General features: G+C 50.0%; 1 protein-coding gene and 1 long non-coding RNA gene across 2 annotated transcripts; one reads left to right on the forward strand and one right to left on the reverse strand.

Moving 5' to 3' along the window:
• Window positions 1-5658: 5658 nt before the first annotated feature.
• UBC (ubiquitin C) lies at window positions 5659-7350 on the reverse strand. Its single transcript, XM_079150880.1, has one exon. The coding sequence runs from the start codon at window positions 7333-7335 to the stop codon at window positions 5734-5736; it is 1602 nt and encodes a 533-aa protein (XP_079007006.1). The 5' UTR covers window positions 7336-7350; the 3' UTR covers window positions 5659-5733.
• Window positions 7351-10039: 2689 nt separating this feature from the next.
• LOC306667307 lies at window positions 10040-12270 on the forward strand. The gene is made up of 3 exons (XR_013765493.1): window positions 10040-10748; window positions 11249-11400; window positions 11934-12270. It is a non-coding gene; the product is annotated as an uncharacterized lncRNA (long non-coding RNA).
• Window positions 12271-13743: the final 1473 nt, after the last annotated feature.

The following is a 13743-nucleotide window of genomic DNA, read 5'->3' on the forward strand; positions in this document are numbered from 1 at the left end:
AGAACCCTGCGCAGCTGCAGAGTCAGATGGAGAAGGAAGGGGTCAGCGAGTGCTCCAGTCTGCCCAGCGCAGACACAGGGGCCAGGCAGGGCAGGGCAGGCACAGGCTGAAAGGTTTTCCTTACCTGCCGTGTTCAACTTTTGGAACATTTGAAATACACGAAAGTATCACCTACCCAAATAAATTAATAGAAAAAATACAGAGGCTGGCGCTGTGGCTCATGCCTGTAATCCCATTGACCTGGGAGGCTGAGGCAGGAGGATCTCAAGTGTGAGGCCAGCTTCAGCAACTCTGTGAGACCCTGTCTCCCCCCCCCGCCCCCAGACCATCATTTATTTTTGGTAAAGGCCATCATGAATACACAGTCATTCCCACAGAACAGTCAATACCACTGAAGTCTTGCAAACAGGTAGCAGTTTAGAAAAAGAATCTAGGAATTTTCAGGTTTTTTAATAAATTAATGTTCTGGATTCTTAAGGCTGTAAGACCTTAAGGTATTCGGGTCTGGTTATGTCCCAGAGGTAATAAAGGATCTGATACTTGGCATAGACTAAATACAGAGCAAAATCAGAAACCTAAGTACTTCCTCATTTGAATGTTATCTGGCTTATCTCCTTTGTCAGAAGGGTCTGAGTTCCCCCAAAATGAATGACTTCAAATAAGGTGCATAAAAATTTCATACCAAGTCACAATAGTGAACACTATTCAAAAATGCCCTCTAAGCCGTTTTCTCCGTAAAATGAAGGAGTTGGGGAGTTGTTGTTGTTGCAGGCCAGACCACATCACAGAAGGGTCAAGTACTGCAACCCCAGCAGTGAGGAGAGGGGCACAGAGCTGCCCCCTCGAGGAGGAGAGGGCCGAGGGCAAGGGCACCAGCCTCAGAAAGTCCCAGTGTCAACGTGGAAACTTCGAGACGTGTTTTTTGTCTTTTGATCTGACAAGCTGATCTAACATGATTGTCTCATTCATTCCAGTGTATGTACTTACTGTAAATTAAATATCCCATTTATTAATGTATGAACCATAATGAAACCAGTCATTTCCTCTCACCAGCAGATCTCGCTTTGGAAAAGGAAAAGAAGTTAATATGCAAATTTCAGTAACATTAGAAATTTTCATTGGATCCAAATAGAGGCATGATTCATTTTGGAGTTCAATGATATGTTTGAGGAATCACTTAACTATAATCGTAAACAACTACCGTAACACCTTTGCAGCGCAGAACTGCATTCGCCGGTGAGAGCAGTTCAACGGCAGGCTCCACAGCTGCTGGTGAAGGCGCTGGGCAGGACCTGTCCACGAGTAACACCCTCAGGACTGTCTCTTCCAATTTTACCTAGCATTGTCCTAAAACCTGGGACCAAAATATGTATTAAGTAAGTGAACCACAGACGGACAAACGGATTCTCCTGAGGCCGCTGATGAGTAAACTTAGACAAGGAGGAAGGCCCATTCATAAGCAGACAAAACTGAACCTCTTCAGTACAAAATTCCAATTATCAACAGCAAAACACAAAATAAAGCCCAACAAAACAGGAGTCAAGCAGAAGCCGTGTTACTTCCTCTCTGAATGGAGAAACACTGCATTCAACAGGAGATAAAGAGCGAATTGGTGTCCTATCTGTGACCCACTGTCCCCAAATGTAGCTGGAGGTTGGGGACAGTGCTGAAGAAAGGGCAGGTATCATCAAAAAGACCCCAGAAGATAAGCTAGTGGTCCCCTCTGTGAGGGCACAGCCCTTCGTGGTGCCACAAAAGACTAAGGCCACAATGGGGACCTTGCCACCCTGGGGTCCTGTGATTTTCCTGATACGGTTCTGCCCAAACCCAAACTTTTTTAAAAGCTTTTTTGAGGCAGGGTCTCACCCTGTTGCCCAGGATGGCCTTCAACTCCTGGGTTTAGGGGATCTTCCTGTTTCAGCTTCCCTAGTAGCTGGGACCACAGGTACGTGCCACTGTGCCCAGCTCCCAAATGCATTATTAACCAAAGAATCCGATTTGGCGAGACCCTGTCTTAAAATAAAAAGGGCTGTGAACGTAGGTTAGTGGTAAAGAGCCCCTCAGTTCAATCCCCAGTGGAGAGAGAGAGAGAGAGAGAGAGAATATGAATAAATATGGGAAATATGGGCTGGGGGTGTAGCTCAGTGGTAAGAATGTAGGCACAGGGCCCACAAAAGAAATATCATAGGATAATAATAAACATAACAATCATGAATTATTTTAAAAAGCACAAAGTTTGGCTATTTATAATTACTTCCAACAACCTTCATTAATTCTTTTTCAAAATCTTATCTTTAGTGCCAGAGCTTGAACCCAGGGCCTATGTTCAGCATAAGCACGAGCCTTCTCTCTGAGCTGTAGCACCTGAAATCCATTCACAATTGTAAGTCACACTTGTAAGAGGATGTCATGAAAACAGGTTCTGCCCACTATCATGTTCCCTTTCTTGAAATTCTGTGTGTATGTGATCAAACCCAGGGCCTGGTACATGCTAGGCAAGCACTCTACCACCAAGCTACCATTCTGTTTTATAATTTGAGGAAGGGTCTTGCTAAATCGCCTATGCTAGCCTTTGAACTTGCAATCCTCCTGCCTCAGTCTCCCAAACAGCTGTGGTTACAGGATTCACCACCTCTCCCAGTCTTGAAATTCTACATCATAGGAAAGTCAAAATTAAATATATATGCAGCATGTATCAAATAGTTTTAGTAACCTAGTCTACAGAAATATTAGTATGCAAAAGATGTACTTTGCAACATATAGGACAGTAAGGAGGGGAAACATGCAGGCAGACAGGTGAGATAAATCAGAGCATCCACACAACTGCATACCAGCAAGATTATCAGAAAAACGGGAGAGATCTAACACACTGGCATGGGAAGAGGTTCACATTACCTAGTCAGAATACAAAGCTGAGGGGCCTGGGGATTTAGCTGAGTTGGTAGAGTGCCTGTCTTGCATGCACAAGGCCCTGGGTTCAATCCCCAGCACCACCAAAAAAAAAAAAAAAAAAAAAAAAGGAAAAAATACAAAGCTGAGAAACACTGAGAATGGTCCAGTCTGTGTGGTGTGTGTACATACACATGGATGCATAGAGTAATCACCAAAGTAAAAAGGAATCCCAAACTGTTAAGTGATTAGCTCCAAAATGAGGGACTAAGAATTTAAGTGGATTACTATCACCTTTGCCTTTATAAACCACCAAACACACACATAATATATGAGACTACATTGGAACTTAGAAATTGTTTTCCTAAATTATTTCCTGGGAGTCAGCTGATATGGAAATATAACTTTCCACATCACTGATTTTATTGACATGCTTTTATCTATAACTGCTTTTCAAAAACCTTTCTCATATCTACACTCGTGGTCAGCAAGACTCTCACTGAACTTTAAGATACTTTTTTTATACCTTCATTTTTTTTTTAATGTGGCGCTGAGGACCGAACTCAGTGCCTCACACGTGCTAGGCAACCACTCTATCACTGAGCCCCAGCCCCTTGAAGGTACCTTAGAGCACCCTCTCCCTACATACAACTCTTACCCAACTTAGAATAAGGCTTGGACATCAAAATCCTTCTGGCTCTGTGCAATGCCCAGGGCCTCCTTTTATCCTAAGGGCCCCAAGTGGAAATGACACAGTTCCACGTTCCCAAAAACAGCATCTCTAGCCACTGACTTCTTGTACTTATGTCCAGATCTAGTTTTTTAAAAACATTTTAGTTGTCAATGAACCCTTGTTCATATATTTATATGTGGTGCTGAGGATGGAACCCAGTGCCTCACACATGCTGGGAAAAGTGTTTCTCCGCTGAGCCACAGTCCGTCCCTCCAGGTCTAATCTTGAAGCGAAGCCTGTTTTCACAAAGCACCCACAGAAACCGATTTCAGAGCCTCGCAATGCCTGCCATCCAGCGCAAACAGCTTCAAAATACCACTGAAGCGTTTTTCTTCAGCACATCAAACTTCCAATGAGCACTAAAGGGTCCTGCACAAAACCCAGCACGGTGGCTCCATGTAATCGCAGCGGCTGGTGGTCGTCTCTTGACCTGTGTGCTCTCTTGTACAGGTGAGTCCTGGCTACTCAGCTAGACACCACAGGTACTTGGAGGCACTTACTGCCGACAGAGAAAGCCGTCATAGTTCGTGGGTTTCTCAAAGGGCAGCAACGTCCTATCGACCTCTAAAGTTAGGACTGACTTAAACATGTCCACTTCCTTTAAAATTGGTAGGGACAACACAGAATCTCCGAGGTTGGTTACGCATCTCCCAACTCCAAGCCGCAGAGCTCTGAGTGCTGGAGACCATGCCTGGGTCCTCTAAAATCTGGGTGGGAAAGGAACAGGGTTGTTGCACTTTGGGGAAACTGCCCTTCTCCTTCCAGTTTCCATGGGCTTCTGGGGTGATGGCAACTCCTTACACTAAGCCAGCTTCAACTTCCAGCTTTGATTCCAAGTATGACAAATTCCCCACCACCCAATTAAGCAAACGTCCCAATCATACACTAGTATAAATTCAGATCAGAGGTCAATTGCTTCAAGAAACTGCAGTCACCACAGGAAAGCTGTGGAGCAAAGTTCATCACTGCAGTGAAAGTCACATCTTTCACTGTTTTTCTTGGTTCTAAGAATCTAACCCAGAAGCACTTAACCACTGACTCACCCCCCCCCCCCTTTTTTTTTTTTTGCAATAGGGTCTCACTAAGGTGCTCAGGGTCTTGCTAAATTGCTGAGGCTGGCCTCCAACTTGTCATCCCCCTGCCTCAACCTAAGTCACTGTGACGATAAGCATGTGCCATTGTGCCTGGTTTTTAAACTTCCGATTGTTATGTAGATGTAAAATACATATCTGATCAGTAAATCTGATCAAATGTCGACTTTCTTCGCAGTCCACTGTGGTTTATGTAGAGCTGATATCCACTGAAGCAGATTCTTCTCTATGTTCCCATCTTACCCTTGTAGAATTTTCCTATTCAAGAAACACTCCTCTTGCCCCGCCCAAGAGTACATACAAATCTAAGCATCAACGCACACATAGAACATTACCTGTCCAACTTGGACTCTGAACAAGTGGTTTTATCTTTTTCTTGTGTTGCTGAAGATCGCTGGGCAAGCGCTCCACTGCTGGGCCACAACCCAGGCACCCTTTGTACTCATTCTCATCTGTAAAATCAAGTATCATCATCAACCTGCGTGGAGGCTCATAAGTTCAGACAGACTCAGCAACTTAGTGAGACTGTCTCTAAATAAAATATAAAAAAGGGCTGGGGATGTGGCTCAATGGGTAAGCACCCCTGGGTGTTCAATCCCCAGTACAAAAGCACTTACCTCATAAGATCGAGGGAGTATTACATTTATGTAAGACTTGCCCAGCATCTGCTATTGCTATTTTTATTACAGTATATTATCCTACTTGGGGAAAAAATATTATGAAGAAAAAAAAATTTAAAAACCTTAATAACCCCAATTTTTTACTTTCCTACAGTTCTATACTGAAACCACTTTGCAATGGCATTTTCTTCCTGGCAGCCACAGAAACACTGATGCTCCAACACAACACTATTTCAAAAGATCTTTAACACTAAACTGAACCCCAATGATCCAACCCTAATTCAAATATCCTTAACACTAAAAAGAAAAAAAAACACAACACTAATTGGAATGCAAGAACTTTATTGAGAGAAAAGTGCAATGAAACTTGTCAAAAGCTTAAAAGAAAAGGGAAAGAAACTTAGACACCTCCCCTCAAGCGCAGGACCAAGTGCAGAGTGGACTCCTTCTGGATGTTGTAGTCAGACAGGGTGCGCCCATCTTCCAGCTGTTTGCCGGCAAAGATCAACCTCTGCTGGTCGGGGGGGATGCCTTCCTTGTCTTGGATCTTTGCCTTGACATTCTCGATGGTGTCACTGGGCTCCACCTCCAGGGTGATGGTCTTGCCTGTCAGGGTCTTCACGAAGATCTGCATCCCACCTCTGAGACGCAGCACCAGGTGCAGGGTGGACTCCTTCTGGATGTTGTAGTCAGACAGGGTGCGCCCATCTTCCAGCTGTTTGCCGGCAAAGATCAACCTCTGCTGGTCTGGGGGGATGCCTTCCTTGTCTTGGATCTTTGCCTTGACATTCTCGATGGTGTCACTGGGCTCCACCTCCAGGGTGATGGTCTTGCCAGTCAGGGTCTTCACGAAGATCTGCATCCCACCTCTGAGACGCAGCACCAGGTGCAGGGTGGACTCCTTCTGGATGTTGTAGTCAGACAGGGTGCGCCCATCTTCCAGCTGTTTGCCGGCAAAGATCAACCTCTGCTGGTCTGGGGGGATGCCTTCCTTGTCTTGGATCTTTGCCTTGACATTCTCGATGGTGTCACTGGGCTCCACCTCCAGGGTGATGGTCTTGCCTGTCAGGGTCTTCACGAAGATCTGCATCCCACCTCTGAGACGCAGCACCAGGTGCAGGGTGGACTCCTTCTGGATGTTGTAGTCAGACAGGGTGCGCCCATCTTCCAGCTGTTTGCCGGCAAAGATCAACCTCTGCTGGTCGGGGGGGATGCCTTCCTTGTCTTGGATCTTTGCCTTGACATTCTCGATGGTGTCACTGGGCTCCACCTCCAGGGTGATGGTCTTGCCTGTCAGGGTCTTCACGAAGATCTGCATCCCACCTCTGAGACGCAGCACCAGGTGCAGGGTGGACTCCTTCTGGATGTTGTAGTCAGACAGGGTGCGCCCATCTTCCAGCTGTTTGCCGGCAAAGATCAACCTCTGCTGGTCGGGGGGGATGCCTTCCTTGTCTTGGATCTTTGCCTTGACATTCTCGATGGTGTCACTGGGCTCCACCTCCAGGGTGATGGTCTTGCCTGTCAGGGTCTTCACGAAGATCTGCATCCCACCTCTGAGACGCAGCACCAGGTGCAGGGTGGACTCCTTCTGGATGTTGTAGTCAGACAGGGTGCGCCCATCTTCCAGCTGTTTGCCGGCAAAGATCAACCTCTGCTGGTCGGGGGGGATGCCTTCCTTGTCTTGGATCTTTGCCTTGACATTCTCGATGGTGTCACTGGGCTCCACCTCCAGGGTGATGGTCTTGCCTGTCAGGGTCTTCACGAAGATCTGCATCCCACCTCTGAGACGCAGCACCAGGTGCAGGGTGGACTCCTTCTGGATGTTGTAGTCAGACAGGGTGCGCCCATCTTCCAGCTGTTTGCCGGCAAAGATCAACCTCTGCTGGTCGGGGGGAATGCCTTCCTTGTCTTGGATCTTTGCCTTGACATTCTCAATGGTGTCACTGGGCTCCACCTCCAGGGTGATGGTCTTGCCAGTTAGAGTTTTCACAAAGATCTGCATTGTCTGTTACAAAGGACAACAAAGAAAAAAGAACCAAGAATTTAGCAACTAACTGGCAGTGCCAATGGTGAAAGTTCAGGGTCACTGTATACTGGTCCAAATAATTAAAACGAGGCCAGGTCTTTAATCCCAGTGACTTGGGAAGCTGAGGCAAGAAGATGGCAAGTTGTAAGTCAATCTCAGCAATTTAGGAAACCATCTCAAAAAATAAGAGGGGATGGGGAGGTAGATCAGCGGTAGTGTCTCTCCGGTTCAATTGCCATATCAAAAAAAAAAAAAAAAAAGACAAAAAAAGGAAAAAAAAACCCCACTTGCCTTAGCAACCTCAAGGAATACAGGCAACAACAGTGCTGACAAGTCAGTTCAAAACCTTGGCTTCAAGCACTAAGGAAGCCAAGCCCAGAAACCTTGACCAAGGAAACTCAGAGGCCTCAGGTCTCCCCCCTCCGGATGTCTGTTCCTGTCGATCGGCGGGGTCTAACCTCGGCCCGAGCCCAGTGTCCTGCGACTGAGAAACACCTCCCACACACACACAGGCGGCCCCACCCCGCATTATGAGTAGACAGAAAGGGTGACGTCACCGGAGGGCGACGGTGCGCAGCCGCCCCCGGGGGCAGGACTGCGGCGCGGCACCCCCACCCCGGTCGGCGCCCCCGTAGCGGGCGGAGAACCAGCCCCTCCGGTCACTCGAGCCCCAAACGCCTCACGCCCCAGGACAACCAGCCGCGTCCCGGCGCGGCCAGGGCCGCGGGGCTCCCCGCACTCCACTTCCGCCCCCGCCCGCAGCCCCAAGCTCACAGCCCGCTCCGCGGCGCGGCTCCCCGGTTAGGGCTCCGCAGCGGCCGCCATTTTGCCGCTGGTCCCCCCCCCGGCCCGGCGGGGCGCCGAGCACCAAGCCGCCGGTACCGAGGCGGGTCGCGCGGCTCCGTCTCCCTCGCGACCGCACGGCCAGTAAGGCCCGAGCGCCGCGGCCCATGCTCACCGGCGGCGGCAGCACACAGCAGAGTGGCGACGGAACGACGGGCCTCGACGGAACTCACTGCGCCCCGCCCGGCGCCGCCTTATATAGGCTGCGGCGGACCCCGCCCCGCGGAGATCCCTCCGCGGAAACGCCGAGAAGGGACTATTTTCCCTCGCCCTTTCCGCCCTCTGGAAAGAAAACCAGTGACCGGGGCCGACCGTTCCCCGCCCTGGAACGTTCTAGGGCGAGGCTGGGGCGCGGGGGTGGCACGTGGCGGGGGGGTGGGCGGCCGTTTCGCGGGCCGGGCGGAGGAATCAGCGCGGGCGCAGTGGTGCGTTGACCACTGGCCGGGGGCCGGGAGGGTGGAGCCAAAGCCCGGCGCGGAGTCCAGGCCGGAGCGGAGCGGAGCGGGTCGGTCGCCCGCGCCCCGCGCCCGGCGAGCGAGGGGTCTTGGCTCGGGTCTTGGCTCGGGTCTGCTTTCGCCACGTGGTGCCCGTTCCGCCGCGTCCCCTCGCCGCGGCCGCCCTCGCGGGCCCAGCCCCCACAGTGGCGCGGTGACAAAGCGCGTGACGCTGCAGTTTCCGTGCAGGGCAGGGCCTGGGCCAAGGACGAGCCGGCGTCCCCAGAGCGCCCCGGAGGAAGGAGCCTGTGCACCGCGCTGGCCAAGGCCGGCGGGACCGGGCCGTGCAGGCTGCTGCGAGCCTCCCGTTTGGAGGACCCCAAGGAGACTCGGGTCTCAGTCCCGTCCGACTGCATTTAACCCAGAAGTGAAACCCAGGCCTGAGATGCTGCTTTCTTCTTCCATTTCGGTTGCAGGTGTTCCCCAGCCCCCGTTTTTAAACCGAGATGAAAACAAAAATCAAAAAACAAAACAAAAAACAGCCGACAGCGGTCCTGGGGACCCTAGCACGGCTTGGTGACCTTCAAAGGCTTGGTGACCTTCAAATGGTGTCTCACCTCTCCAAGAACCTTTCTCTCTTCCTAGGGGAGACCTTCAAAATCCTCCCAGCTTTGTGAAATGTAAGGCCCGAGATTCTGAAGCACAGGAATCGCGCGTATTTCTGGGGAGAAACTTTAACATGTCAGATGCAGAAGGTGATCCACGGTACAAAGGAGGGGTGCCAGCCGGGGGGCCTAGTTTTCCACCACCCAGGTGCTGACTCCTGTGTCCTTTCCCCAGCCTTGGTTCCTCCTGGATTCTTCTAGAAAGAGTCCCTGATTCTACACAGGGAGTGAGGATGACGACTGAATTTCTACCTTTAAAGCTTTCAAGAAAAAAAGAGCAAGATACCAACTGAATAATGTTCTGCCATTAAGAAAAGATGGCATTCTTAAGTTATGAAGGTTATCTCAACATTATCCTTAAAACGTGGGGGTCAATCAACAAGGCCCCCTGGCTGGGGTGGTGGCTCAGTGGCGGGGCGCTTGCCCAGCATGCGTGGGGCACTGGGTTCGCTTCTCAGCACCGCGTATAAATAATGAAATAAAGGTCCATCCACAACGGAAAAAAAAATTTAACTGCTATGTATTTTGTGTAATAAAAATCATGATATATTCTACCTTTAACATATCACTTCACAAATGAGACGCACACAGGCCTCACTTCCTGTAGGAGACATTTGCAGTAAAGCAGGCTTTCATTTCTGTTTTCCTGGCCTCGACCCAATTATTGCCAGTCAGTTTACATAGCTAATGAACCGCACATTACTTTTTTTTCTTTTAAAGAGACTGAAATAATTCACGGATGTTAAGCTTCACCATCTCATTTCTGGTGTGATTTTTCTTTTATATCGATCACTCTCTCTACCAGGTTGTCATTTTTCTTTTGCCTGAAGGACTTCTTGAACATTTCATGTGGGAAGTGACTCTGGGTGATGAATTATTCGTGTGTGTGTGTGTGTGTGTGTGTGTGTGTGTGTCAGAGAGAGAGAGAGAGAGAGATTTTGGTGTGAAAATTTTATTTCACTTCATTTGGCCATGTGACCCCTGGCCAGCTGTCCCTCTTGTCCCTTTGGATGACTTTTTTCCCCCAAACTGGGACTGTGCCTTCCAAGCTCTGCCGAATGCTGGGGGGAAACTGTATATTTCCTGTGTAAACTATGTCCAGATGTATTCATGAAAATACCAGGACTGAGCATTGTTCAAAATGACTTTGACCGCTGAAATTTCACAAGGAGAATGAATGCATGGGTCACTGGGAAAATTTAAATGAAAAAAAAAGAAAATGTCATTTTCCAGGTGTGGTAGGAACCCTCAGTCGTCCCCAGTGTGGATTTCGGGGGAAGGTCATTTCTAAATCTCAGGCAGAAGTTCTTAAAGGAAGGCAAAGCCGAGCTTGAGCCTGGCTCCAACCACACCCTGCGTGCTCGGGCTGTGCTGAGCTTGGAGTCTTGTGATCCGTGTGTAATGGCTGAGTCATGAGCTTCGTGACAGAGCCTTTTTGAGTCCAAAGGTACAGAGACAAACAGTTCTAATTTCAGAGGACAGGAGGGGGAGCAGAGAGGCGGAGGCACTGGAGGAGGGCCTGGGAGTGCGAAGGGGCCCAGAGTTCACTCCCGGCAGAACCCTGTCTTCAGACCCACAGGGGACTGGAAATGGGAGGCAGTGGCCTCCCACAAGAGGCTGCTTTTCCTGGGAGTGGTTTGCCCGGTAGACGTCTGGCAATGTCTGGGGACAGTTTGGGTTGTCACATGTGTGGGGAGGGGGGTAGGAAGGTGCTGGCACTAGTGACAGAATGTCCTTCTATCAAAGGAAAATGATCCCATTCTCCAGCAGACAGTCCCCTCCCCAGGAAGGCCAAGGTGAAAAAACTGTCCTAGAGAGAATGTTGGTGGTGGCCGTTACAACTGCCTTTCTATTTCTGACAGCGACTCCCACAGTCTAAATGTCCCACTTGGACCCAGGAGCTGGGTATCAAGTCACGCTCCTAAGATCTAAAATTTCCTGACCTAGAATGCGACGTGCCAGAATGTGCTAGAAGCAGGATGAGTCACTGGCCCCACTGGCAGTTCGTTCCACCCACAGATCCAGCCTTTGCAGACGCCCCAGAAAAGATTGCTTCAGAGCCCGCACCAGTGGAAGGGGGACCGAAGCCCAGCAACAGGGCAGGATTGGCGGGCGGAGGGTGCACGTGATGGGCTGAGCTCTGGGCGCCTGGGTGTGGGGCTGCGGCGGGTGGGGATGTGCTTGCCCGCCTGCCTTTCTTCTGTCCCCTGACAGATCCAGCTCCCCTGAAGGTCACGCCCTGCTTGTGACCTGATTCAGCCCCAGGGCACTGGCCGGGAGTCCAGGGGTCAGAGAGCTCTTTGTCCCCCAAGAGAAAGGGTGAAACCAGAGAGTGGGAGGGCGGGCCCGGGCCTGCCTTGTCCTGGTTTGTATGACCATAACAGGGCCTGCAGAGTGCTGTGGCCAGTGGCCCTACGAACAGGGCTGGGGACCCAGGGGCCCTGGCTCTCTCCTGCTCACATCCGTGCTCTTGAATTGGCAGGACGCAGGCGGCTGAACGTCAGAACCCGCTAGCAGTGTCGCCATACCAGTCTGAGTTGGGAGAACCAGGAATTTATTTAGACTGACTTTGTTTTTGTTTTTGAATTATGGAAAATTACAACATCATATTGAATTTTTTTTTTCCTGGCAGTGCTGGGAATGGAGCCCAGAGCTTTGTACTTTCTATGTAAACACTCAGGTTGCCACATCTGAGTCCTAAAATCCCCCTTCTCTGAACGCACCGGTCAGGAGTGTTAGGTACGTTCACACTGCTCTTTTTATCTTACGAACTGAAACGCTGTCCCCATTAAAGAAGTCCCTTGTCCCCTCCTAGCCCCCAGCACCTCCCCTTCTACTCTCCTCTCCATCTCCATGAATTCATCTGCTCCAGCCACCTCATGTGACAGACTGTGTGTGTGTGTGTGTGTGAGAGACAGAGACAGAGAGAGAGAGAGACGGAGACAGAGAGAGAGACAGAGACAGAGAGACAGAGAAAATGTAATAACTGAAAAAAGAATTTTAAGGATTCACATCTCAACCAGAGAAACAACATGTATCCCATTTGTGTACAATAAAAATAAATAAAAAATTCACATCTCGGGCTGGGCTGTGGCTCGGTGGCAGAGCGCCTGCCTAGCATGTAAGAGGCACTGGGTTCGATGCTCAGCACCACATAAAAATAAATAAGGTATCGTGTCCATCCACAACTAAACAATATTTTTAAAAAGATCTGCTTCTTTTCTGGGGAGCCCCAGCACAGCCTTCAGCAGCAGCAGCTCCTGTGCACCCCCAGGCGCTCGATGCTCCCAGTCGTAGGGTCGGGAGTCAGGCAGAAGCTGAAGATGGGCTTCGTGTGGGTCTGGATCACTTGGGAGTGACACTCCATGTCTCGCCGGCACACAGGGAAGCAGCAGCCTTTGTGCAGACGGGTTGGAAACAGGTTCGGTCGCCAGTGCGTCACCACCTTGCTGGTGAGTCATTTCACAAAGTTTAGTTTCCTCATCTCAGAAAGAAAAGGTTCGCAAAGACCCAGGTCCTCCAGCTCTAGATTTTTTTCTTTTTTTTCCAACCGTGGAAAACTTGAGGTCAAGTCGAGGGACAGGAGAGGACAGGACCCTCCTTCCTACTTCCTAGAAAAGCACGTCTTCTGTTTGAATGGTACAGCAGTACATTGGCATAAACGGAAGGTTCCATTCCTTCCTTCCGCCCTCCTGCCCCTGCTGCGGAGAGCTGAGCCTTGGGCTGGGCTGCCGCCGGCCTTGGGCTGCTTCCTGGACAAACTGGGTCACTGACGCACCACACAGGGGTGAGAGGCCCGACCTTGAGTGACCTGCTGAGGCTTGGAATGTCCGCAGTCCTCCATGCCCGGCACAGAAACCCCCAAATGACTGGCCTGCTCACGTTTCCTGTGCTGTCAGTCATCAAATTAGGTCTTACTTTGACTTTTCCCTGCTAATTGCTCCCCTTGGTCACCTCTAACAAGGACTGGTTAAGATGCCAGGGTCTTCACCATGGAAAGCTCATACCTACCTGGGTATTAAAATTTTGGCTTTAAGCCACGAACCCGGGTTGTGGCTGGAAAGAAAAACAAAGTGGAGATGCCGGGGATCGAACCCGGGGCCTCATACATGCAAAGCATGCGCTCTACCACTGAGCTACATCCCCCACCCTCTCTGTCAGGCTGCCTGGAAATCCCTGCTACACTCGATTCAGAAAGGGTTTCCACGCCCTCCCATTAAATTCTGTGCATACCTATAAATGGCCATTAGGGGTTAGAAAAAACTAACCAAAACTTCATTTCCTGTTTCTCAAACGGGCCTCTTCTTCATAGCCTGGCCACTAAGATCCTAATTGCTACAGGAAATCAGAATTTCCAATAAATGAGGACAGTGGCCAGAAACGTCTGTAGTTTCTCGACACTGAAAACCATTCCAGCCTTCGGTGACTTTGAGCTTCGCACA

This window comes from Sciurus vulgaris, assembly GCF_902686455.1.
Source record: "Sciurus vulgaris genome assembly, chromosome: 8".
NCBI lineage: Eukaryota > Metazoa > Chordata > Mammalia > Rodentia > Sciuridae > Sciurus > Sciurus vulgaris.